Source organism: Coenobita brevimanus, chromosome 22 (genome assembly GCF_032717465.1).
Source record: "Coenobita brevimanus isolate Jiangsu-jjx chromosome 22, ASM3271746v2, whole genome shotgun sequence".
NCBI lineage: Eukaryota > Metazoa > Arthropoda > Malacostraca > Decapoda > Coenobitidae > Coenobita > Coenobita brevimanus.
Window position 1 is genome coordinate 13984376 of NC_136975.1, and position 26912 is coordinate 14011287.

Consider the following 26912-nt stretch of genomic DNA (forward strand, 5'->3'; position numbering starts at 1 on the left):
TGCGACCCGTGCGACTGGTGTTGACGCACGTGACGAGGGGTGGAGCAGTGGCCCATTCACGCCAGCAAATGGGCCCTTTACCGGATCCCCTGGGATGAAGGTTGAGACGCCAACAACTCCTCTGCAGTTTTTCCAACTGTTCTTCACCAGGGAGTTGTTGGCGTACTTAACCCGCGAGACAAACAACTACGCAGCATTCTTGGAGACTGGTTTGGACTCATGGTTTATCTGTAGTGAAGAGATGATGGCCAGGTTCCTGGGGATCTACTTACTCATGGGGGTAGTTACAATACCGACCATCAGGCATTACTGGCATCGGTCCAGGGTGCACAACTACCCTATGTTTTCGCAAGTGATGAGTGGAAGGCGGTTTTGGGCCATCTTGAAACACTTCCACGCGTTCAACTCGCTTGCCATCCCCGGGGACAGTCAAGACCGGCTCATCAGGGTTCGCACGGTACTCGAGTACCTCCTTCAGCGGTTCAGGAACACCTACCAGCCCGAAGAAAATCTCAGCCTGGATGAGGGATCATTGGCTTGGAAGGGGAGGCTCAGCTTCCGTGTCTACAACCCAATGAAGCCTGCCAAGTATGCCATCAAATTTTACATCCTGGCTGAGGCTTGTTCGGGCTACATCTTCAACTTTGACGTGTATACGGGGCAGAGGAAGACCTTGGAGCAGACGGTCATGGGCCTCGTAGAGCCGCTGAAGGATCAAGGATACAAAGTTTACATGGACAATTATTACAACTCTGTATCCCTGTGCAAACTCCTCTTCACTGCAGGAACCTACGTGTGTGGGACCCTACGCCTGGCTAGAGGAGCACCGAAGCAGCTACAGGACATCGCACGGGGCAGGGATCTACCGGCGCCGGGCATCACATGGATGAGCAAGGATAATGTGATGGTGCTGCTGTGGAAGGACAAGCGCATCGTCAACATGATCTCCACCTTCCACAGCGAAGACACCATCCCAAAGCGGGTTCGAGGGAAGACCAGGGCACGTGACGGGACGACCAGATACGTCCAGAAGACTATCAACAAGCCCGTCGTGGTGGTTGACTACAATCGCCATATGGGTGGGGTAGACCACTTTGACCAAATGGTCCAATATTACCCTATGCAACGCCGGACCGTCAAGTGGACCAAGAAGGTTACGTTCTACCTCATCCAGATGGCGTTGTTTAATGCCTTCTCCCTGTACAAAAAGACCGTACGGAGGCAGGTCACCCTGCTGGAGTTTCTCGAAGAAATAATCGACAAGCTCCTTTTCTTCGACGAAGCAGAGTGGCCTCCGTCAGGGCATGTCATCCACCACGCCCCTGATCTTCCAACCCAACGGCCAAGAGGACTCCCAGCACCTGATGCAGCAACCACAGAGCTGCCCACACCAATGGCTCCTGCGCCACCAAGAGGGGACGAGGACCAGCCAGGAGCACCAACTGCAGGAGTCCCAGCACAGGAGCCACCACCACCATCAGTTCAGGAACCAGTGCAGGTGGAGAGGGAGCCATCACCACTTCCTGGTCCGTCGGGAGAACCCGCTGTCGCTGTGATGCCCGGGCCTGCAGCTGCACCTCCAGGAGAAGAGGACCAGGGACACCCAGGAATCCAGCCCAGCAGGCGACGTCGCTTTGTCAACCATAGGATGCGGCTGGACAACACACTGGGGCACCATCGGGAGAGGATCCCTGGCAGGAGAAGGCTGCGGTGCACCCTGTGTTCCCTGGGCAAGATGAGGAGGGACACAAGTCACATGTGTCCTGTTTGTGATGTGCCACTTTGTGTAGGTGATTGCTTTGAACAGTTCCATACCGTGCAAAGTATTCCCTAGTGGAGTGTACACACACACAGACACACACACACACACACACACACACACACACACACACACACACACCAACACACACACACTTACACACACACACACACACACACACACACACTAACATACCTACACACTCACACACACACTCACCGACACTCACACACACACTAACACATACACTCAAACACTCACACATACACACACACACACACACTCACACACTCACACTACATAACTCCTCATCTTCAAATCCCTGGTCAAAGTGGATCAACACCCCTGGAGGAAGTGAGTTCTTCAAATTTGTTTTATATATATGATAATCTATTACCATAACCTCTCCAATTTCCAGAGAAATAACCATTTCCTCCAACAGATTACACATATGAAAGAAAGTAATTCTCCACAGCAGTAAAATTAGAAGTAATGTTTATGTGTAGTAGGTTATAACCATAGGAAAACACCCATGGAAGATGTTATAGTATGTACAGATAGTGGGAAAAACAATTGGTAGCATAGTCTTCTGGCAAGTGTGCAAGGAAATTACAGTATGTGTAAAAGTTGTTAGCGATCGGAAGAGTAACCTCACTTTGTCTGCCAATTACTCGAAAAATATGAGACTTTCAGATTTCCTGTTACAACCATCATCAATACCACAAAAATAAACGTATGATCCATACCGGAATCTAAGCATTGGGAAGCTTTTTTTGGGGGAAAAGGCGAGGGAAATGTTTTCACTCGCGGTTATCAGTGAAAAGCGCTCGGAGTAATCACCTAACTTTGTCGGCCAATTACTCGAAAACTGTTTGACTTATCGATTTTCTGTAACAACCATGATCTATACCACTAAATTCTACGTATGATCAATACCAAAATGTAAGCATTATGTTACGTGTTGTGCGATAAAAGACGGTGGAAATGAGTGTCTCTTCGCGGCTGTTACCATTGAGAAAGGCTCGTAGTAATACTCTCAGTTTCTCTGCCAATTACTCGGAAACTATTAGACGTATCGATTTCACGTTTGAACCATGATGAAGAGCAGGAAATTCTATATATGTATAATACATAAAGATGTAATATTACTCATAATAATTCGTGTTTACGTAGACGTGAACATTGCGTACGCCATGCGCGCATAATGAAAGTCAATAACGCACGGAGTGCCTTGTACTTTTTTTCGATTTACTCGAGAACTATGAGGCGTATGGGGTTTTCCCGTCACAGTGGGAAAGCTGGATAATGGGGGCATATTATTATGTAATAAAAACGTTAGGTCCCTGGGAAAACTTAGCTCTCAGAGGTCAGTGAAAATTTTTCGAAAATGGCTCTCAGTTTTTGACCATTTTCTCGAAAAGTATACATCGTATCTAAACCAGATTGGTTTCGTTAGAAAGCTGATGAAATTCTCTATAAAAAATTATAGATCATTTTCCTGTAGGATGGAAAACATTCAAACGGCGATGTTGGGAACTCAAAAGTGCTTACCCGACATGCCTTCCATGGCTCATAACTTTCTGTGCTGTTGTTTTCCTGTGTTCTGGTCATGTTTATCAGATAAAACAAACATCCACGCATACATCGACATAGGTTTCATGGGAATACATTGATTTTTGGGGGGCGAAAATAAGGCAAGAATGTGTTTCATTCGCTCAATTTGCCCGCGCGCACGCTCACCGGCCGGGCGGCTTCGTAGTGAAAATTCCGGGATCAGAAAACTTATTGAAACTTACCGTGCGCGAAATTGAGAAGGGGTAGTGGGGGGTTAAATGGTGGGGTCGTCATCTAGGAGAACGACATCCAACTCTGCCTCCTCAGTGCCACGCCCCCTCCGGCTGTCTCCCCTCACCACTCTCTTTTCCTCTTCCTTTCTACCTTTTTCCACTTCTTCACACACTTCTGACACTTACGAGAGGTTATAGGCACCACCTCCTCACTGTAACTATGTGATGAACTCATCTTGTCACCCCCCCTTCAACCCCAATGACAACATCTCATCTTGTCACCAATAATCCACGATAAATGGGGTAAAAATCCAATACGTAATAATTATACACCTCAGTGAACACGGGAAGGAATCCTCACCGTCACACCGGGCGGGACACATGCATGCTGATTGGCTGCTCTGGGGGAGTGGCAGAGAGTGAGAATGCTGATTGGTTTAGGCTGTGTGGCTTAGATGCCTGCCTGCTCTGATTTGTTCGCCCGGCAGCATGGACAAACCCACGTGACTTTGAGCCCCTCTACCACTGTCCAGAAGGCCGAATCTTGTATGGCAACCAGTGCTGTCACTGAGAAGAGGGTTAAGCCTGTTGTCTCCCCTACCTAACTCAAAACCAGTATATTGGTGGGGATGCCCCTTTGGCTCTAGACGCCTCAATTACTCCCAAATCAATAATGTCCTGGTTCACTTTAGCAACAGTCATGGTAATACTGATTCTGTCTGTTAGTTCATCTTCACATATTTGTCTAATAGGCCATTCTGAAATTGGTAAAGTCAGAAAATTAGGTCCATTTTGCCAGGCAGAGTCTTTCCCAATCTTCTCTGGATGACATGGTTTGGAAGTTAAGTCTGCAACATTCTGAACTGTATCAGCCCACCACCATTCGCTTGAATCTGTTTTGACTTGTATCTCTGCTATACGTACTGCAACAAAAGTGTTAAACTCGTGAGACTCCTTTTGAATTTGTGATCTTACAATTGATGAATCAACAATGTGATACACTGATTCAAACTCCCATTTAACCCTTTAACCGCGGGTATTGTTTTGGTCTGACTGTCCTCTCCCGCGGGGGTTTCAGCCAAATGTAAACAAACCTTTTAACCTTAATAACTCTGCACAGAATAAAGCTAGAGAAAAAAATAAGGTACCATTAGAAAGTACTAACCTTCAGCTTTCCATTGATGTAGGTTTCATGACTTCGTTGACTTTCACAGGACGGGCAGTGCCGTTAGAAGTGAGGGGTGTAAAATCACTATTTTTCGCTCACACATCATTACCTTCGCTCATACACCATTACCAAATGCCAACCTCATTCTGATAATAATACTATAAACATATATGAACACTGCACATACGATAAACACCCACTCTGTGTTCACTGAGGCAGGTAAAAGGCACTGTAATTTCCTGCACTTCACTGCCACATCAGCGGTGTTGTAATCACTATTTTTCGCTCACACACCATTACCAAATGCCAACCTCATTCTGATAATAATACTATAAACATATATGAACACTGCACATACGATAAACACCCACTCTGTGTTCACTGAGGAAGGTAAAAGGCACTGTAATTGCCTGCACTTCACTGCCACATCAGCGGTGTTGTAATCACTATTTTTCGCTCACACACCATTACCAAATGCCAATCACATTCTGATAATAATACTATAAACATATATGAACACTGCACATACGATAAACACCCACTCTGTGTTCACTGAGACAGGTAAAAGGCACTGTAATTGCCTGCACTTCACTGCCACATCAACATGTGTTGTCACTCACACAGCTGGACAGATACTGATGCGCGCTTGGTCAGGGGTGGGGTGGGGGGCCCAGGGGGTGGGAGGTGGGGCCCCAGGGGGGGAAGAGGGAGGTGGGGGTCGGCTGGAGTGAAAGAACTTAATAGCTACTCTCCCTTGAAACAATTGGCGCACGGAAAAAACGCGGGGTATTCAAAATATTCACAAACATTCGAGAATGACACCCGCGGTTTGGTCCAGTTTTTGCAACGTCATTCTGGAATGACACCCGCGGTTAAAGGGTTAAACTCCTTCATTATAGACTCTCTCAACCTAGCTGCCGTAAGAGCACCACAAAGCTCCAAGCGAGGAATAGACAACTGTTTTACTGGTGCAATCTTATTTTTGGCCACAATCAGATTTGCATCAAACTTATCTTTACCAATCTGCCACCTTATATATGCACATGCCCCATATGCCTGCGTGCTACCATCAGAAAATATGATTAGGATGGGCTTACCAAAGGCATTAGATGGTTTCAAGGGTCTTCTGAAAGTCAAGTCTTCTAATGCATACAACTCTTTAAAGAACTTTTTCCATTCATTCACCACAGAAGCATCAAGTGGATCATCCCATTTTATTCCTCTATCATTTGAATTACCTTTGGTAATCATAGACCTCATCAAAACTTTAGCTTTCAGTACAACTGGTACAGTAAACCCCAGTGGATCATAGAGTGAAGCAATCTGACTCAATATCATTCTGCGTGTTAAAACCTCTGGAAATTTGGCTTCAATCTCACAGCACTCTAAATTTGGACCACTCCTTATCTTTCTCACTCTTGGTGTGAAATTAACCTTTACTGTGAAGGAAAAATTGTCCTCCTTAGGGTTCCATTTCAGACCTAAAATCTTCTCACAATCAGAGTCTATCACAGTGACATTACAATTTTCATCATGCCCACTGAGTATCCAATGCTTCACCCGAAAACTTCCCAGAGTAAGTATCTCCTCCGCATTCTGTATCAAATTGAAGGCTTTCTCAACACAGTCAGTAGAATACAGTATCTCATGCATATAAGCATTATTGATAATCATGTCTTGCACTTCTGGAACCTCCCCACCAAACCTTTCTACCGTGTGTCTCAAAGCCAATGTAGCTATAGTACCACTAGGCCTATCTCCAAAAGTGACTGTGGTGAGTACATAATGATCAGGTGGTCTATTGCTATCCAAGTCCCTCCACACAAATCTATGAGTGTGTTCATCTAGTGTGCTGAGTCTGACAGTATGATACATCTTCGATATGTCACCTGCTATAGCTACCGTATCTTGTCTAAATCTAAATAACACTCCAAGCAAATTATTCAAAATGTCGGGCCCATTAGCCCAAAAGTCATTCAGCTTCTGGCCCATATAAGATGCAGAGGAGTTGAAAACGATGCGCAGGGGGGTTGAACTAGATTCTGGCTTCAACACCTCATGATGGGGAACATAATGAACTGGACCCTCGTAGTCTCTAACCTCTTCCTTACTTAGTTTCCTCGCTACTCCCCTACTAACCATATCTTCAATTTCACTTTGATATTTATTTGCATATTCGATGCCGAGTTTCTTTAAACTGATCTCTGTTGTTCTTAATCTGGCAATTGCTACTTTGAGGTTATTTTTCAGATTATTTGGGTCCTTTATCCATGGATAACTAGCTATCCAGCATTTCTGCTCTTCATTGTACACCAATCCTTCCTCAATTAACGCTAGTTCCTTTTCTTCTCTCAAACTTATGCAGTTAGGTCCAGGACAACCTCTAAACATACACTTGATACATTGTGGCTTACACTTTATTCCAATTTCCTCTATGGCAAAAAATTTATCCAACGTACTCTTTAGATTATCAGCAGACTCAATGCTGATTTCATTCAGACTTGCAAAGCTTGACAGTTTATGTGTTCTTACGAGTAAATGGTTGTTAGCGTTGACTTGACCTGTATTTTCATCATATCTACCTCGGATACTGAGCCCAAACTGATTTTCTAACAACTGTAGACTCTTATTTGTTTGAACAACTCTTGGTAACAATTCACTATAATTGGCACCAATGAGCATATCAATTTCACCATGTGGGCGATTTACCTCGGATCTTGATATTCCCACAAAAAGCTCAGGCATTTTTGATAGATCAACCTTCTTGATTCTGGCTGATATCTCATTGATACCAACAGCATCCACATTCCAAACCCTACCAGTTTTGTCAGTTAAAGGCACACAATATTCTTTACTAGATTGATGTTCAATGGTATTACCTACTTTAATCATAGAAAGATTGACATTCTTCCCTTTCAATCCCAGTTTCTTTGCCATGCTATGAGTTATCAACGAAATATCAGATCCTGAATCCCATAATACAGTAACAGGTTGGTTTCCGCTATTTAATGCACTGATATTCAACAAAGTTGTAAATGTCTTCTCTGATACTACATTATGAAGAGTACCTTCCATCTTATCAGGGTGCAAAAGTGGATGATGATTACGATTACACAAACCTTGTGCTACAATCACCACATCACACAATTTACCCACTTTGCAGCTACGAGCTGGATGATATCCCTTCAAGCACCTAAAGCATATGCCATTATTCTTCATCATCTCAAGTCTATCTTTGCTACTAAGACCTTTGAACTTATAACAGTCTGTAATCTCATGACCCGTTGAGTTGTGTAACAAGCACCCTCCACCCCTGCTCTCTGCCTTATGGTTAGCACCTTTTACCATCTCAGTTAAGCTTACAATACATGATTCAAATTCTTTATTCTTGACCTGCTGCTCTTCACCCATCTTCTTCACCAACTTTACCAGGTCTGAATCAGTGTTATTATCAAATGTACTGTTAACATTATGTACCGGTACTGCTTGTGTTACCTTATTATCACCACTACTATTTCTAATGCTAGAATTCATGTACTCCAAAACTTTCCTCTCCTTCTGCAGGAACTTCAACATCTCTGGAAACAACTTGCTAGTGACTGACTTCTTCTGCTTTAATGACCCATTCTCTCTTTTGAAGAGAAGGTAAAACCTTTTCAATGTGACTGACAACGTTGGCTGTGTTAAGTTCATCCGATAGATTTACCTTTTTCAAATCTAACCAACACTGCTCAACCTGGTCTACCATTTTAATGAATCCTTTGGTGTCACCATCAGTAATCTTCTTTAAAGACTTGAGATCACTTATCACTAAATCCACAATCTTTCTTGAATTTCCAAATTTATCATCCAGTCGCTGAAACATTTCCTCATAGTTACCCTCAGAGCCCTTTACTGCCTGTAGTGCTTCACCACCAAGACACATTTTAAGAGCATATAGATCAGTACCATACATACTTTTGACAAGATTCTTATAATCTTCTTTAAAGGTAGGGTAGGCTCTCAGATTACCTTCAAACTTAGGTGGCTCAAATTTCTTTACTTTAACTTTAGGTTTATCCATGGCTTTCTGGTCATTCTCAATTTTACCTATTTTTGCACATAAATCATTCTTAACTCTTTCACAGTCTAAAATGTATTTCTGGGCTTCCTGTTCCACATTGTCATTTAGATTATTGTCACATATGAAAGTTAGCAGTTCATCACTTTTACTCTCCAAGCATTTGAATGCTTCCAACACTTCATCACAGTTCCTCTTTAACACTGATAAATGATCACCTCTATCCAATCCTTCCTCACACAATGTTACCTTCCTGGTGAATTTTCCTTTGGTGGTGCCCCTCTGTCTCTTCAAGGCATCATATTCCTCTTGCACCCCCATGGTGGTTGAAGTTGAAATGTACTGGGAAAATCAAGGATGGGCCACAAGTCATAACAGCTATTTATTCCAGAAGTTTCAACCTGTAATACAATAATCCAATAAAACAATGGGAACAAGAATTGTAATAAAACAGAGAACAGAGTCTCAATAATGTTATAAAATTCCTATGTACACAATCTAAGGCAAATTCATTGGGCCACAATAAATCAATGCAATAAATCTATGTAGTGCAAATGTAGTATAAGTCCAGTCCTCAGAGGTAATCAAAAAGGAACACAGTGAGTAGTCTATAAGCCTAATCACATCAGTAAACAAATATGAATAATAGATATGCCTGCACAATAATTCCATAACAATCATATCCATAATAATTCACAATAGCATACAATAATAAAGCAAGGAAATGAAAATATATTTACCAAAGCCCAAATATTCACCCTGGGCACAACATGCCTCACCGCTATATACAACACAAAGTAATATTATTTACACTCACTTCAATGGCCACACCATCACGAGCCTCGATTCACAGTAGGGGAGCATCCTGTCATCATCACCTTAGGCTACCACTTCTGCACACAGTTCCTGCACCGGCTGAAAGCCGCAGATAGTAAACATTCCAATCCACCATCAAACAAACCCGACAGGGGTGGATACAATTACGTTGCTTTATGTACAGTATACCACTATTATTTCCTCATGACCTAAGTATTCGCAACTCCACAATCCTATACAACTTGTACCTACCCTTATAATATGGCTCCAACAACAAGTAAATACCCAGCGTCCACCAACAACCAGCTGCAACTGAGCGGTATACATCGAAAACACCCATCAAGTCAGCTGACTCCAAACAAATTACGCTTGAGATGCGCAATAGAAGAAAACATTTGGTGTGACTTACATTATCCATTATTACAAAATAGTTACATATATACAGATAATACAAATACCTATCATGCTAATGATACAATATATATATATATATATATATATATATATATATATATATATATATATATATATATATATATATATATATCATCATCATTCGGACCTTCTTTCCCATCCAAGGGCAGGGTGAGGAGTAGCAATGTCCAGACAGCCCAAAATTGCACACTCCAATTGGCCACGCTTCCATTCACTCATCATTCAAGCCCCTGGAATCCTGGCTCTATCGGATACACCAAAAACATTCACACATTCTGTAGCTTCAAATAATCGTATCTGACAGAGTCAATCCAGATACTGCCACGTTAAAAAGGGGTGCCAAAAATCCCTGATCATGCACTTCTCACAAAACTCATCCAGCCAGCTCGATCTCCTGTCAGTTCCCTAGCCTCACCGACTTCCAAACCTCTCTTCCTCACACATTCATCCATCGTATCTCTCCACCTTCTCCTTGGCCTACCTAGCCTCCTCCCTCCTTCGAATTCGCTCAGATATACCTTCATCACCACTCTATTGTTATCCATTCTCTCCACATGACTATACCATCTCAGTACACTCTCTTCAGTTCTGGTGTCCACCGACTTCCTCACTCCGCAACTTTCACGAATCACATTATTTCTTATCCTATCCACCCTCTGTACTCCACATACATTCCTCAGCAGTTCCATCTCCACTGCTCTTACTCTTGATTTTTCATTTTCATGCCACATCATAGTCTCAAATCCATATTTTAAAGTTGGCACTAACACTCCCTCATGTAAGGCTCGTGCAGCTGCAACACTCAAGCCTCTGTTTCTTATCAAGGCCTTCATTGCACCAGCTACTTTTCTTCCTTGTGTCACCCTACTTTAAACTTCTTTTGCACATTTTCCTCTCTTATCTATCACTGTACCCAGGTATTTGAATTCTCTCACCAATTCCAGTCTTCTCTCTCAATAACCATAAATTACTCTTTTCTACATTTACTCTCAAGGAACGACGTTTACAGACATCAGCAAAACTCTGCACCAGCCTACCAAGTTCTTGTCCGGTACTTGCAAGCAGTACTGCATCATCAGCATACAACAAATTTGAGATATTCCATCCATCACCATTCATTACCAATGCCATCCCTCTCTCCATTACTTGTATTTTCACTTCTTTCATCACCCCATCCATATATACATTGAACAACCATGGGGACATCACACAACCTTGTCGCACGCCCACACTGATCGTGAACCATTCACTTACTGTAGATGCCCATTAACCCTGACACATGTTTCACTACCATCATAAAAACTCTTGACGGCACCTAACAGCTTACCCTCTACACCGTACATGCGCAAAACTTTCCACAATCCTTCTCTGTCCACTTTGTCATATGCTTTTTCCAGATCCACGAATGTCATAAACGCCTTATGGTCCTTCTCAAAAGCCTTCCCTACTATGTCTCACTGCAAATATTTGGTCCACACATCTTCTGCCACTCCTAAAGCCACCCTGTTCATCACTCACTTGGACTTTTGATATCTCTCTTACTTTTTCTATAATAATTCTTCCATATACCTTCCCTACCACACTCAGTAAGCTTATGCCACGATAATTCTTGCATTCACTTCGTTCACACACACACACACACACACACATACACACACACACACACACACACACACACACACACACACACACAGTATATATACCTACCACATTCAATAGGTGTATCAAAATCCTTCATTAAGGTAGTTATTAAGCAATTCAATTCCATTATCAATTTTTGTCTCAGTGTAGGTGTTACCTAGAATAACCATGTTATTTAATCTTTGAGCCTAAGATGTTATAATCATTATAAAGATAAGATTAACACTACTAGAGTGGGTTGACCTTGACCTCTGAAGGCTGCCATTCACAAGTCTCAGTCTGGATCAGTGTCTTCTTAAGTCATGGGCATGGTTTCACCCACAGTTATATGAGCATACAGCGTAATATTTCAATAATACATAAACTGAATCATATAGTTTTCTTTTTTTATCATGATTTTTTCCTCACATAAACATAGTTCATGAAGTTACTCATTATTTTACCATTGTTCTGTATTGCTGAGTTACCGTATTGAGGGTAATGAAACAGATGTGGTCTCGTCTCACCATGTCAGGTTCAAAGCTTACAGCACTCCGCCCCCCCCCCCTTCTCTCTGACTCCATCTGTGGGATCCTCCCTCTTACCCCAGGTGGGGTTGGGTAACCCTCCCTCCCGAGTCCCGTCCCTCCCTCCTTCACACGTTAGTTCACCTCAAAACTGTGGACAGTCATCATAGGTCGGATAAAGGCGATTATAATCCTTAGGTAGAACAATGTAAATTATACCAATAATTCAGGTTGAAATGTCAACCTTGCGAAATGGAGCTTACATACAACAAACATCTTTCCCTAACGAAACTATATCGAGGTTACTCCACTTCACTCACGTGGACTGGTCGAAGTAAATAATCACAGTGATGCCACATCTCTTCAAACCCTTGTGCCCCTGTAACACGCGGGAGTGCTGGCAGATGTACACTCACACGTACTAATTTCTGCTCAGGGGTTACCCCTTCCTTCCCCCCTCTACCCTGGACAGGGGGAAGGGGGGAATCGAGAACAATTCTACCACACCTTCAGCCCCCAACTCCCCCACCCTCCACCTGCAGCTGCCAGTTACTGATTAGACGTATATACATTACACTAGTATATGAATGACGTAAATCATATTCTGTAAAAAAATGGAAACTAGAACTCTGAACTTACAACACGGAACTGTAAGTTCCAGCACTCGTACCCATCAAGTGGTCCATTTTTTTTTTTTTTTTTTTTCCGGCCTATCAACCATTGGGGCCGAAGCCCCTGGTTATTAAGGCCATATATATATATATATATATATATATATATATATATATATATATATATATATATATATATATATATTTAAACATATATACATATATATACAAACATATATATATACATACACACACACACACACACACACACAGACTTCCATGCATACATACAGACACACTTTCATGCAAAAGTACATATATATATAATAATTTTAATTTAATTTTTTTTTGTATTTTTATTTTTTTAAATTTTTTCTTGGCTTTATATTTTTTTATACCTTATATTATAAAGAAAAACTAATCTAAAGACCCTAAAACTAATCACCTAACAGACAAATCGCTAACCTATACTAAATCCTACAGAGACAAATAGCTAGACCTACACTAATGGTAAATATACCTCGACTAACAGAACACCATCGACTGCAGATATGTAATGCCTTTCTACATTACATACCTGCACTCATCACCTGGTGACTGTCAGTCGAGGCACAACCTAATATAGGGGACATCAATATATGAAAGGGAACCAGACGAGTCAGGAACATTTCCATATACGTCAGCTGTCGTCCCTAATTAGAATAACTTAAACAAGATAATATAATGTATTTACATAATTTGCACAAAAAGTGAAGAACCACGCCCAGCAGACCACCATCGACTGCAAGTGCCCAATACCTTCCTATATTGCACACTCGCACTCATCAGCTGGTGACTGTCAGGCGAGGAACTTGGCTTAATGTAGGGGACATCTATATTGGAAATAGATCGGTGGGAGGAGGAACTATTTAAAATATGTCAACTGTCAACCCTAATTAATATTACAATATATACATATTTACCGTTGATAAAAACCATAACCACACAGTAAAAAAGTCACATCACTCTGATCAGTCCGGTCTCTCTCAAGAAAGCCATCAATTTATCAGTCATAACAATGTCCCTATCACCCAGGATGGTGGAAAGGGTGAAGGGGACGTCTACTGCGCCGCAGTAATTTACAAGTGAAGCACGTTCACGAATAAATCGCCGACAGCTCAGGATGATATGACTGATAGATAACACCGCATTACGGATGTCACAGTGCGGTGGGAAGCGTCTTTCCATATATGGTTTTATGTGGGTTAAAATGGTGGCATTAAGCCGTAACCGTGCCAACACTTTTTCTTCTAGGCGACTGGGACGGTTGGCAGTGTCCCAGTCGCCCAGGTACGGCTTACAAGTTGGAATATTTAGTCTGGTCCACTGACCTTGCCACAGAAGATTTATTGATTTCTTTCCGAGAGATAGACTCGACCGTAGATCACGAGGAACGTCCCAAGTCTCCTCGAGCTCTACAGCCGACTTTGCAAGTAAGTCAGCCTGCTCATTGCCGTAGATACAACAATGACCAGGCACCCAGATCAGCGTGAATGACTTGTTGCATGAATGCAACTTATTAACGATGCGGCCCTGGATCTCATGAGAGTCCGTAGTGCAAGATGCAATTGCCTGAAGGGCTGATTTTGAATCTGAAAATATGACAAATGAGTCATGCCTAGAATTGAGAGCATAGTCTATGGCTTTGTCAATAGCAAAAAGTTCTGAAGTAAACACAGATGTATGAGTCGGCAACCGAAACCTGAGGGCACATTCAGTCGACCACACACTTGCACCCACACATTCACTCGACTTGGAGCCGTCGGTGTACAATTGATGGGACCCCAAGTGACGAACAATGATGTTACGAAACAAGTGGTGGACCTCCGCCTCCGGCGCCTTGGCCTTTGGTGCTGGGAGCCACGTAACATCGACTGTAAAGCCGGGTGGGTCCCAAGGCGCTATGTTTTTAAGCACCAACTTGTCACAGTCACTGGGGTCCACATCAAGCTCCTGAGTCAGTAAGTGGAGGCGAGCGGCAAGTGGCCGACGCACCCCCCGCAGAAGGTGGTGGTATTGACGCAGGGGGGTACAGGCCACATTGCTGATATTACTTTTCCTTAATGTCCTTAAGCCGTAGGACAAGGCCAGGTGGTCACGGCGAATATGGAGGGGAGGCACATTCGCCTCCACTTCCATACGAGCCACACGGGTACACCGGACAGCTCCAAGACACATTCGCAAGCATTTATTCTGCAACACATCCAATCCTTTCAGCGTGGCATCAGATGCTGAGCCATACACCTGTGCGCCATAGTCTAGCTTCGATCGAATAGGGGACTTATACACCATTAATAAAGATTTTCTGTCGGTACTCCATGTAGTACCTGCTAGGTTTTTCAGGACATTTAATGGTTTATCACAACGAGCAAGCAAAGTATTAACGTGAAGTTTAAAATTCATTTTACGAGCAAAATGTATTCCTAAAAATTTTACAGAATTTTGAAAAGGTACTGCCTGATTATCCAAAGTTAACCCCTACACCGCGGGCTTGTTTACCAATGACTTGCGTGTGCCGCGGGGTTATTTGAGCTCCGACAGACTCTCAAAAAATATTTGCCAAAAATCAGTTATTAGACCTAGAATAATAAAATTACATATGCTTATGGCACATACCTTCAGCTTTCTCCTGGAATGATTGTTGAGCCTTCGTCGGTTACCGTAGGACTTGTGGAGACCTCTGAAGTAGGGTAACGAAGTCTCCACTTTACACTTCCCGACAATCCGTAATATGATTACCACAGCCAGATACAAACACTATAAACACTATTCTACAATTTTCAAGTAGTTTGGGATCCATACTAAAAAAAAAAACACTGTGAAAGCAATGGAAATTACGAGCGCGTCTGATCGTCGCACTGGCACTAGTTCGCTCTTGGTAGTCTGTCATTTATTATTCATAAAACCCCTCACACTTTATATTTCTATTACTATATAACACTTATATATATCTACAGTCTTTATCCATAAGTTTCCTTCAGTAGTATTAGTTTATTGTCACTGTAGGGATTCAATTTCTTTCAGTAAAATACGTAGCATTCACTTTCTCGTCCTGTATACTAGCATTGAGAGTGAATGTCACTTTCATCTTCACTCTCATAACTCATAGTATTCAGACATGCTAGAGTGAAACTTTCACTTTCATTACTCCTAGGGTATATACTCGTATTCTTATAATACTACTCATTTACATTTCTATTTACGTTCTCTATTTTATTTACGTTATTTACATTTCTATTTTCTTTACACTGTGTTATGCACTGTCACTTGAAGTAACTTATAAAACTATTTTCCATTGTTCACGTATATTTACATTCATTACTTTCACTTGCTGTTTACACATTATTTACACATTATTTACAATTCCACTTGCACTGTTTTACTCAATAGAAAGATCGTAGTCACTCTTTTATCAATTGTCAGCCCTTTACCTCTTTCCACACGAGGTTTAGTAGGGGGTAAAGGTCATAGGGCCATTTGCATGGGGGTGAAAAAAGGCCTTGAAGTCAGCAAGAAGAAACATACGTACTCTCACTTCGGAAGATGAGAGTGAACTGATAACGGAGGACCAGCGTGGAGGCCTGCTAGGGATTATTCAGAGTTACCAATATTACTTCTTGAAACAGCTAAGTCTAGCACTGATATGATTGGCAGGAAATCTAGACAATACATTATAAATTTGGTAGTTCCAGGTGAATGTAAATATCACTTAGGCTTCTCCCTTCCCTCCTTACATGTATATTTATTACGGAAATAGATTAGAGGCCTACTTAGGAGATATATATTCAGAGCTACCAATGTTATATCTTGAAACAGCTTTGTCTAGCACTTATATGATTGACAGGAAATCTAGACAATACATTATAAATTAGGTAGTTCCAGGTGAATGTAAATATCACTTAGGCTTCTCCTTTCCCTCCTTACATGTATATTTATTACGAAAATAGATTATACGGCATATTTCAAGGGGAAAAAAACAGCGAAAATTAGCGAACGAGTGCACGTGAGGTGTTGTCAGGTGATAATTAGCCAATTCCAGGTGTATGGCACTCTCACTTACCTTATTTCTTTCTTGTATATATTATTTGGTATAAGAATACGACATAGGGCTTATTTCAATGGATGAAATCAGTGAAAAATTCCAGGGAAGATTTACTTAGCGTAGCACGGCCGGGCAGGCGAGAGGATAGGGTAATGGAGGGGGGGTAGGGAGGGGGGTCAAGAACGGGGCGAAATGGCTAAATTGTCAACAATGGATGGGAGTACAGATGAGATTAGGAGTGCTTACTAGTGTTGGACATTGGCAGTACTGATAGATGATACAAGCCCTCACTTGGAAGCCCAGGTGAATTCAAAATAACACAGAATCACAAAAGCGACGCCCCGCGGTATGATCCCTTGCTCCCAAGCGTCACGAAAGTGACGCCCCGCGGTTAAGGGGTTAAGCACAAATTAGGTACATTACAATTAGTGAAGACTATAGCGTCACACTTACGGACGGAAAACTTAAATCCCCACTGCAAGGCCCATTGGTGGACGGAGTCAAGGGCTGCTTGAATCCGCCCAGCCGAAAATTGTGCATTAACCCGCCCCGTCCCGACCACTTCTCGACCACTGGTACCCCCCAATCCCGACCATTTTTCGACCCTTTTTTTTTTTTGCTTAAACTTTCGCTTTTGGTCAGAAACAATGGCCAGTGGCAAAGAAATTGGTCCCTTGGGTCCCTAATTACCTTAACCAGGTATGCCTTGTTCCCACCTGGCCCCGTGTTCTCCCTAGGCGGTCTGAGCCTCTAACGTTTTCTATGGTATTATAAGTCTGGGAAACCAATGAAAGTAAGTAGAAATGTATTTATTACAAACATAAAAACATGTGATAAAAGAGTATATTGGATTTTATACAAAAATAGAGCTGAAATAAGCATTGTACCATCGTGCGAAACGAGCAAAATCGGCCAACTTGGTCACGATGAATCGCTAACATTCTAAAATCATGATACATATAATTTTTTTTACTTACATAATACTTCTACAATAACATTATACCATTTTACATTTTATTTAACTGTTTTTACATATTCACAGGCCTTTTGATAACATTTAGCATAATGTTAGCGTTTATTTACGTAGTGAGTGAACTCGCTGTGACTGTTGTTTCAACTCGTATTGTGTTTTTTCTACTTACATAATACTTTTCTAATATTATTATACACTTTTCAACTTTATAGAACTGTTTTGAGATTATTTCAGGCCTTACATAAAAATATAGCGTAATAATAGCGCATAATAACACACATGGTGAAGTCGTTATGACAACTATTTCAACTTACAACCTATTTTTGTACTTATATAATAATTCTCCACTAACATTGCACATGTTTACACTTGATATAATTGATATCACATCATTTCTGAACTTACGATGGAACTGAGCGTCATATTTGCGTGTACTTACTCAGGGAGTGTTATCGAGATATCATTTGTTCCATCTTACACTAGTATTCAACTTATAAAATACCTTACTACTAACATTACAACATCTTCCACTGTATATAATTCCTATCACATACTTACTGACCAGAATGTGGGTGTACTCGTGACATCAATTATTACAACTTACACTATTGTTCAACTGATACATTTTATTCATGCTAACATTACACCCGTTTCCACTTTATTTCCTTGCTATCACATATTTACTGACCAGATTTACACAGTGGGTGTAGTTTTGATAACAATTCTTTCCACTTACACTAATTCTCAACTTATACATTACTTTTCTGAAAAAATAACACCCGTTTCAACTTTATATTTGACTTAGCACCTACTGACTGGCCTTACCATTATCATGAGCGTCATTTCGCCTTCCCACACAGTTTCAGTAGTGTAGGAAATTATGATACTCCTTGAAACAAGGCTGAAGGCACAACGCAACATTGCTCTCGACACACTCGTATCTTGTGTCTTTTCTCTGAGTGGATGGTCTGACTGTCGAGTGCCTACATACATGGCAGTGACACTGGGGTTTACAACGGTTTGGTTCGGAAGGGATTGCACTGAGATAGTGCCGTCCTGCAAGACGTAGGGGAGTCTGAGCAGCCATGGGGGTGCGGGTGCGGTGTGTGGGTCTGTCCTGGGCATGCTTGGCGATTATTTCACTTGCCAGCTCCCTCACAAACCCCTCAAAGGTCTCGGATACTCCGGTGGTCATTGCGTGCAGGTAGTGGGCGTTCAGGACCGTGATGTCGAGCAAGTGGAAAAAGAGTTTCTTGTACCACTTCATCGTGGTCCTGGCACAGTCAACACTTGAAATAATCGAGTCTGACTGATCAACTTGCCTCATGTTCAGATTATAGGCAAGTACAGACTCGGGTTTCCATACGTTGCGCCTCCTCTCGCTACGGTGATCCACGGAGTCTGTGCGGTGCATCAGGGAGCTGTGAACAGTTGATAGGAGGCAAACTTCCCTGTTGTGGTTCCACAGGGTTGCAAGGATGTTATTGGCCTGGAAGAAAACCACCTCGTTCTTGTCAAGTTTCCTCCCTATCTTGACCATATGGTGACGGTTTCTCTTGACTGTACCACAGACTCCGGTGTCGTGTTGGCGGAGGAACCTAGCGAGAAGAGGGCTAGTTTACCAGTTGTCCAGGTACAACACATGACCACGATGAAGGTACTCTTCTATCATTGTCTTCACCACGGCCCCAGAGAGTCCTATACTCCGATCTTCTATTATATCTGTCTGTGCGCCCGTGTACAAGACTATGTCTTGCACAAAACCAGTCTTACAGTCACACATAACAAAGATCTTGAACCCGAAACGGTGTCTCTTGCTGGGTATGTACTGCCTAAAGGAAATATTGCCTCTCCACCACACAAGACTCTCGTCTATGACGAGGTCTCTGTAGGGATAAAATGAGGAGCAGAACATTTCCCGTAAATGATCAAATACCAGCCTAATTCTCCTCATTTTATCGGTGTTATTTGCATTGGCTGGATCTTCTGCATCAAAAAAGTGGAGGCGGCCGAGAATATACTGAAATCGGTTACGACTCATCACCTTTCCATAGAAAGGTGTGAGGATGATTGGGTCCATTGTCCAGTAGGCAGGAATTTGGTTTTTCCTTACCACACCCATCAAGATAACCAGGGCCAAAAATAGGAACATCTCTGAAATAGTCACGGGATAGTCATACTGTTGGGAATGCCTGCTCATGGTTCCCAAACGTTCACTTTCACGGCGCTGTGATTGTGAAAAAATATTTGTTTGTTCAACTATGCGCCCCACAAACGCCTCACCAAAGAACAAGTTGAAAAAATCCACCCATGACGAACCTGCATTTACACCTGGAGCCGTGCAACCTGACCGCCACTCCTCAGTGAAAGGGTGAATGATGGGAGTAAAATTACTCCCATCTTCCCAGTTCCACGTGACACCACCGTCTCCAACCACGTCATCATCGTCCCCTTCATCAGGGTGGGGAGGTGAGGGTGGTGGGGGAGGTTGGGGAGGTGGAGAGCGGCGCCTCTCATCACTTGCACTTCTCTTCCCTCTCCCTTTTCCTTTACCCTTTCCCTTCCCTTTCTTTCCTTTCCCCACATCCTGGGGCTGTGGGGAGGAAGTTTGGGATTATTCAGGGGCGAAAGATGGGCTGGGGAGTGACTCAACCTCCTCTCCCCTAGGCCTACGAGCACCACGTGCTCATGCTGCCTCCCTCACACCACTTGCCCCTTCACCCTGCACTACCCCCACACCACTCTCACTTTCACCCCGCGCTGCCGCCACAACACTTTCCCTTTCTCCCAGCAATCCCACCACACCACTTGCCACTTCCCCAGACAAAGTACTTTCACCATACCTTATGTGTCGTCTCGCCCCACCTTCTGATCCTCGTGGTGATATTTTCACTTTTCCCAACCACGCGGCGATATCACGTCCTAAGCCTCCGTCATCCTCATCGTCCTCATCCTCGTCCTCATCAGATTCGGGATGGAGAGATAGCTGTGCACGTGGTTGGGGAGCAGGCTGGCCTTCTCTTGCCTTACGGTATGTCACATACTGCTTTTTTCGGGGCGAAGGGACCTCCTCATCACTGCTACTTATTTCTTCCTCTGGCTGGACGTAATCGCGATCCACCACATCATCGTCGAGTGGAGAATCACTGTCTCCAGTGAAGGCTTCCAGGACGGATGTGATTTCCTCGTCTGAGAGACCTTTCCGCGCCATGTCTGACCTGGGTCACTGCTAGCAGGTGAGTGACCAAGACAAGGGCGAGCACGGGTCACACGGGGTCTAGGACGCTGCCCACCTGGCGGCAGGTAGAGGAGGCTTGGGTACCTGGGCAAAACGAAAATCTCGCGCGAATTTTGAAAATTGTGGAAATTATGAACCTTGCAATTGCAGGACGTTGAAGTACGTCGACGGGATTAGCTGTGACATAACGTGAGGACGTGGAAGTACATCGACGGGACGCCGCGGGTTAAGGGAAGAGTGCCATATTGCACAATCATCAGCATAGAGCGAGTATTTAAGATTCCTCGGGATGGGGGCTGATGACAGAATATCATTGATCATAATACTAAATAAAGTAGGACTAAGCACACTTCCCTGCGGCACCCCGTTTTCCTGGATAAATATATCCGATGTTACGTTACGGGGCAATTTGACAGAGAAAGTCCTGTCCCTTAAGAAATTTGAAATAAAAATAGGCAAATTTCCTCTTAAACCATAAGCATAGAGCTTCATTAGTATACCGTGTCGCCATGTCATGTCATAGGCTTTATGGATGTCCAAGAACACCCCTATCATGAATTCTTTATTGGCAAATGCCTCTGCAATACAATGCTCCAAATTCATTAAATGATCTAGTGAACTTCTGTATTTACGGAAGCCACATTGTTGATCATTTAACAAATTCTTCGACTCTAAAACAAAAAGAAGCCTATTGTTTACCATACGTTCCATGACCTTACATAGACAAGAAGTCAACACAATAGGACGAAATGAAGTGGGATTCATAAGACGACCAGCCTCTTTGGGTATCAGTATGACATGCGCAAAGTGCCATGAGTTTGGGAACGTTCGAGACGCCCAAATCTCATTGTACAATGCTAACATCTTAATCAGGTTGTCCTGATTAACCCGCCCCGTCCCGACGACGTATGGGTACGTCACCATGATTTGCATTTGCCAGTCCCGGCGATGTACCAGTACGTCGTGCAATTGCAATGTGCATAATTTCGACAATTTTCAAGTTTCGCGCTTGATTTGCGGTACGTACCCTCGCCTGACCTTCCCCTACCTGCCACCAGGCGGGGACACTCGGCGACCCCGCGCGACCCGCGCTAGCCCACCACTCGTCCACTCACCTGGTAGCCACGGTCCTGCTCAGACATGGCTAAGAGAGGTCTCTCAGAGAGCGAAATTCAAGTCGCCCTGGACACCTTTACCGGCGACAGTGATTCCCCACTGGATGACGAGGAGATGGACAAAGATTATGTGCAGCCAGAGGAGGAAGAAACCACCAGCAGTGACGAGGAAGTTCCGTCACCAAGGAAGCGGCAGTACGTGACTTACCGTGCTGCTAGAGAGGGGCAGGAGGCAAAGAAGGCACGTGGTATGTCATATCCCTATCCCCAGCGTGCCTTGGAAGCCGAATTCGAGGTCGAGGACGAGGACGAGGACGAGGACGGAGACGTGGGACGTGCTGCCACGTGGTATGGGCGGGAGGTGATTATGCATCGTGGCCCAGAGCGCACACCACGTCGTCTAAGCAGGTATGGGCCTAGCATTCTGTTTGGGGCGGTAGGAAGTGAAGTGGAGGGAGTGGGGAGTGAAATGGACATTCCTGGGATTAGGGAAAGTGAGAGTGAGGTGGGCGAGTCATTGCTCTCCCTACGCAGTGTGAGGCGGCAGAGTGGATCACGTGGGCCAGTGCGGGTGCGTTCCTTATCACGTGGGGTTGTGAGGGAGGGGGAAGGTGGGGAGGAACCACTCCAAAGCACGTCTTATGCTCCCCAATATCCCCTAACACGTGGTCGAGCAAGGTTGCGTGAGAGAGCACGTGGTGTGGTAATGGAGGGGGAAGGTGGGGAGGAACCACTCCCCAGCACGTCTTCTGCTCCCCAATATCAAACTATTTCATCCCCACAGCCCCCTAACGTTCCTCAAGGCCGTAAGGGTAAGGGAAATGGAAAGGGTAAAGGCAGAGGGAAGAGGAGTGACAGTGGGGAAGCCCTCCGTACTCCTTCTCCCCAACCTCCCCAACCAGGATCTCCTCCCCACCCAGACGAAGGCGGTGATGGGGACGAGGGATTTGTGTCGTGGGATTGGGAGGATGGGAGTGATTTTTCTCCCCTCATTCACCCCTTCACTGAGCAGGGGCGATCTGGCTGCATTGCACCAGGTATTCACTGTAATTCAAGCAGGTTGGATTTTTTCCACCTGTTTTTCTGTGAGGCCTTCGTTGATCAGATCGTGTTTCAAACAAACCTGTTTGCAAGCGGCCAGCGGCTAGAAAGTGAAAGATTGGGAACAAGGAGTAGGCATTCAATGATTTATGATTACCCTGTCTCCATTCCAGAAATGTTCTTATTTTTTTCCCTTGTCCTTTTGATGGGTATAATAAGAAAAAATAGAATTCCTGCTGACTGGACTACGGACCCTGTTATGTTTACCCCCATATTTGGTCAAGTGATGAGCCGTAATCGGTTTCAACAAATTCTAAGTCGCCTCCATTTTTATGATGCTAATGACCCTGCAAATGCAAACAACACGGACAAAATGAGGCGAATTAGGCTGGTCTTTAATCACCTCAGGCAAACCTTTCGATCCTCATTCTATCCCTATAGAGATCTCGTCATAGACGAGAGTCTCGTGTTGTGGAGAGGCAATATTTCATTCAGACAGTATATACCCAGCAAAAGGCACCGTTTTAGGTTCAAGATCTTTGTTATGTGTGACTGTAGGACTGGATACGTGCAAGACATAGTCTTGTACACCGGTGCACAGACAGACATAATAGAAGATCGAAGTATAGGACTTTCTGGAGCAGTGGTAAAGACGATGATACAAGACTACCTTCATCGTGGTCACGTTCTCTATCTCGACAACTGGTACACTAGCCCTCTTCTCGCTCGTTATCTTCACAGACATGAAACGGGAGTCTGTGGAACCGTAAAGGTGAACCGGCGTCACATGGTCAAGGTAGGGCGGAAACTTGCAAGGAGTGAGGTTGTCTTCTTCAAAGCAAACAACATCCTTGCAACAATGTGGAACCACAACAGAGAAGTAAGCCTCTTGTCCACGGATCACCGCCCCTTGATGCACCGTACTGATTCTGTTGATTACCATAGCGAGAGCAGGCGTCGTGTTTGGAAACCTGAATGTGTCATGGACTATAATATAAACATGCGCCTCGTGGACCAGTCAGACTCCATGATATCGACGGTAGAGTGTGCCAGGACCACGATGAAGTGGTATAAAAAACTGTTCTTTCACTTGCTAGATATCACTGCTCTGAATTGCCACCACCTTCACGCCATGACCACAGGAGTTCAGGAAACCTTTGAAGGGTTTGTGAGGGAGCTCACACGAGAAATCTTTGCAAAGTATGCTGTTGAAAGGCCCCAACAGCGCCCCCGCACTGCCCCTATTACCCACACTCCCCAGAGAATATCCGCCCGCCATTTCCCCACTCCTATCCCGCCCCAGCCCAACAGACCTAGGCCCCAGCGCAGGTGTCACGTGTGCAGTAATTCCCAGGTGAGACTCACGACACAGAGGAAGGACACCCGCTATGAGTGCGTGCAGTGTGACGTGGGTCTGTGTATTCACCCATGTTTTAGTGAATATCACACGTTGCTGCACTTTTAGCATGGTGTGAATGCGAAAGGACGCAGAAATTATGATGTAAATGCGACAGACAGACGCTTTGTGAAAATATCAGTCATGTGGATCGCCAAATATTAGTATAAAGTGCCTACGGGTAGAACATAAGTGCAAACATTGGGTGTAAGTATATAAATCTGTCCTAAGTTGAAACTTACATAGAGAGGGTTGTTTGATGCGATATTCTGTCGCTCAGTGCAATAAATACGGCCCCTTATTATAAATTTTCTATTATGTGACATTCTTACGGGTATAATATAAGTTCAAATTATTGTATATGATGATGTATTTCTTAAGTCAAATATTCATAGCGTGTCTATAAAGATAAGATTTCCTGACGCTTAGTCGATTGAATAAGGCACGTATTAGTCAAAATAAAAGTCAGCAAGTGATAAAGTGAATAATTAGTATATAAGTGTGTGAGTGAATTAGTATATAAGTGTGTGAGTATTATGTATGACGTAACATTCCTTGCGAGGGTATTTTCAGGCGATATTCTCACGCTCACTTGAATAAATAATGGCAGTAAGTATGTACAGTGCATTGGAGGGGTGTAAACGTGTGTAATGTAAGTGGGAAAATATAATTGGAGTGAATAAATAAAGTAGATGATGAAACACGAGTGTTTGAGATCGTGGTTGCTACGTGAATAGGCGCTAGCATATCGCTAAATGCCCTCGTAATGAATGAAAATAATTGAAAACCTTCACAGTGGTGGGGGAAAGGTTCTATGTAAATGGGAAAATAATTGGAAAGTGATAAAACAGTTTGGTATGTTGAAATACGAGTCATAGCGAGTGCGCTTACTAAGTTGATGTGCGCTAAACTTATGCTGCATGTCATCAAAATGAATAAAAACATCTGAAATCACTTACAAACAGTTGTAATTGGTAAATTGTCATTGAAACAGAAGTATACAAGTAGAAAAAATGATTGATAGACTCATAACAGAAAATTAGCAGATAGCATGATACGACTCGGACCTAACTCGCTATGCTCGCGCGATAGTACAATGCTTATTTTTCCTATATATGTGTCTGAAATACATTATATTGTTACTGTTATTGTTTATTAGTACAAATTCAATAAATGTAGAGGTGTTGTGTGTTGTTTGTCCCATTACTCCTTACCATAGAAAACGTTAACGCATATCCAGCCCATTACAGAATACGATACCTGCGGGGGGAAACCGCACCTGTATAGACCACTTATAGATCGCAGAGACCACTTTCTTCAAGATTTTCCATAGTTTCTCGACCTAAGCGGAAGTTTCATAAGAAAAAAAAAATTTCCAAAAAGGCTCGGGACTGGGGGATGTCATAGGTGCGGAAAGGCTCGGGACGTGACGGGTTAAGATGCTGGATCATACCATACGTGATGGTGTCTGGTCCAGGGCTGGTGTCTTTACAGGATTTAAGGGCAAGGAGCAGTTCATCTAACGTAAACTCTTGGTTGTACAGGGAGGCTACGTCTTCTGTGGCAAAGTCTAATATCTGTAGCTCAGCCATGCGTTTATGATGTTGAAAACGCGGATCATAATTGGCTGAGCTACTTACATGAGAAAAACTCCTAGCGAGGATGTTAGCAACGTCCACGGGCTCGTCAAAGATGTTATTATTAACCTGAAGGGTGGTGATTGGAAAATATGGGCCTTTATTATTTAATATTCTTATAGTGGACCAGACTTTACGTAATGGTGTTGTACGAGTCACCGTGGACACAAAGGACCGCCAGGAGTCACGTTTAGCCATTCTTATTATTCTCCTTGCCTCAGCCCATGCCTGTTTGTATGCAATAAAGTTTTCCTCAGTGGGCTGCCTATCAAAAATCCTGTATCTCCTATTGCGTTTTCTTAATGCTTGTCGGCAATCCGGCGTCTACCAATGTGCTCTATGCTTCGCATGAACTGTAGAAGTCTTGGGAATAGCAGCCTCAGCTGTGTGCAATATGGATTGGGTTATATTTTCGACCTTAACATCTATGGTCTCCCAAGATATTTCTAAATTGGCAATCCTTGAGAAGGATCCCCAATCTGCTTTCTAATAGTTAAATTTTGGAGGTGGAGGGTCCGAAATGATGTCGCGTGTATAAGAAAGACAGATGGGTAAATGATCACTTCCCAAGGAGTCGTCGTAAGGGTCCCATGAGAGATCTTGATGTATACCAGGGGAGGCCAAAGATAAGTCAATGGCCGAAAAGTT

General features: G+C 43.4%; 1 protein-coding gene across 1 annotated transcript; it reads right to left on the reverse strand.

Annotated features, from left to right (window-relative positions):
* Positions 1-3880: 3880 nt before the first annotated feature.
* Positions 3881-9095, reverse strand: LOC145392430 (uncharacterized). The gene is given in 3 exon segments (XM_080266838.1): positions 3881-3947; positions 5625-8312; positions 8314-9095. Coding segments are annotated over 3 exon segments (3537 nt in total).
* Positions 9096-26912: the final 17817 nt, after the last annotated feature.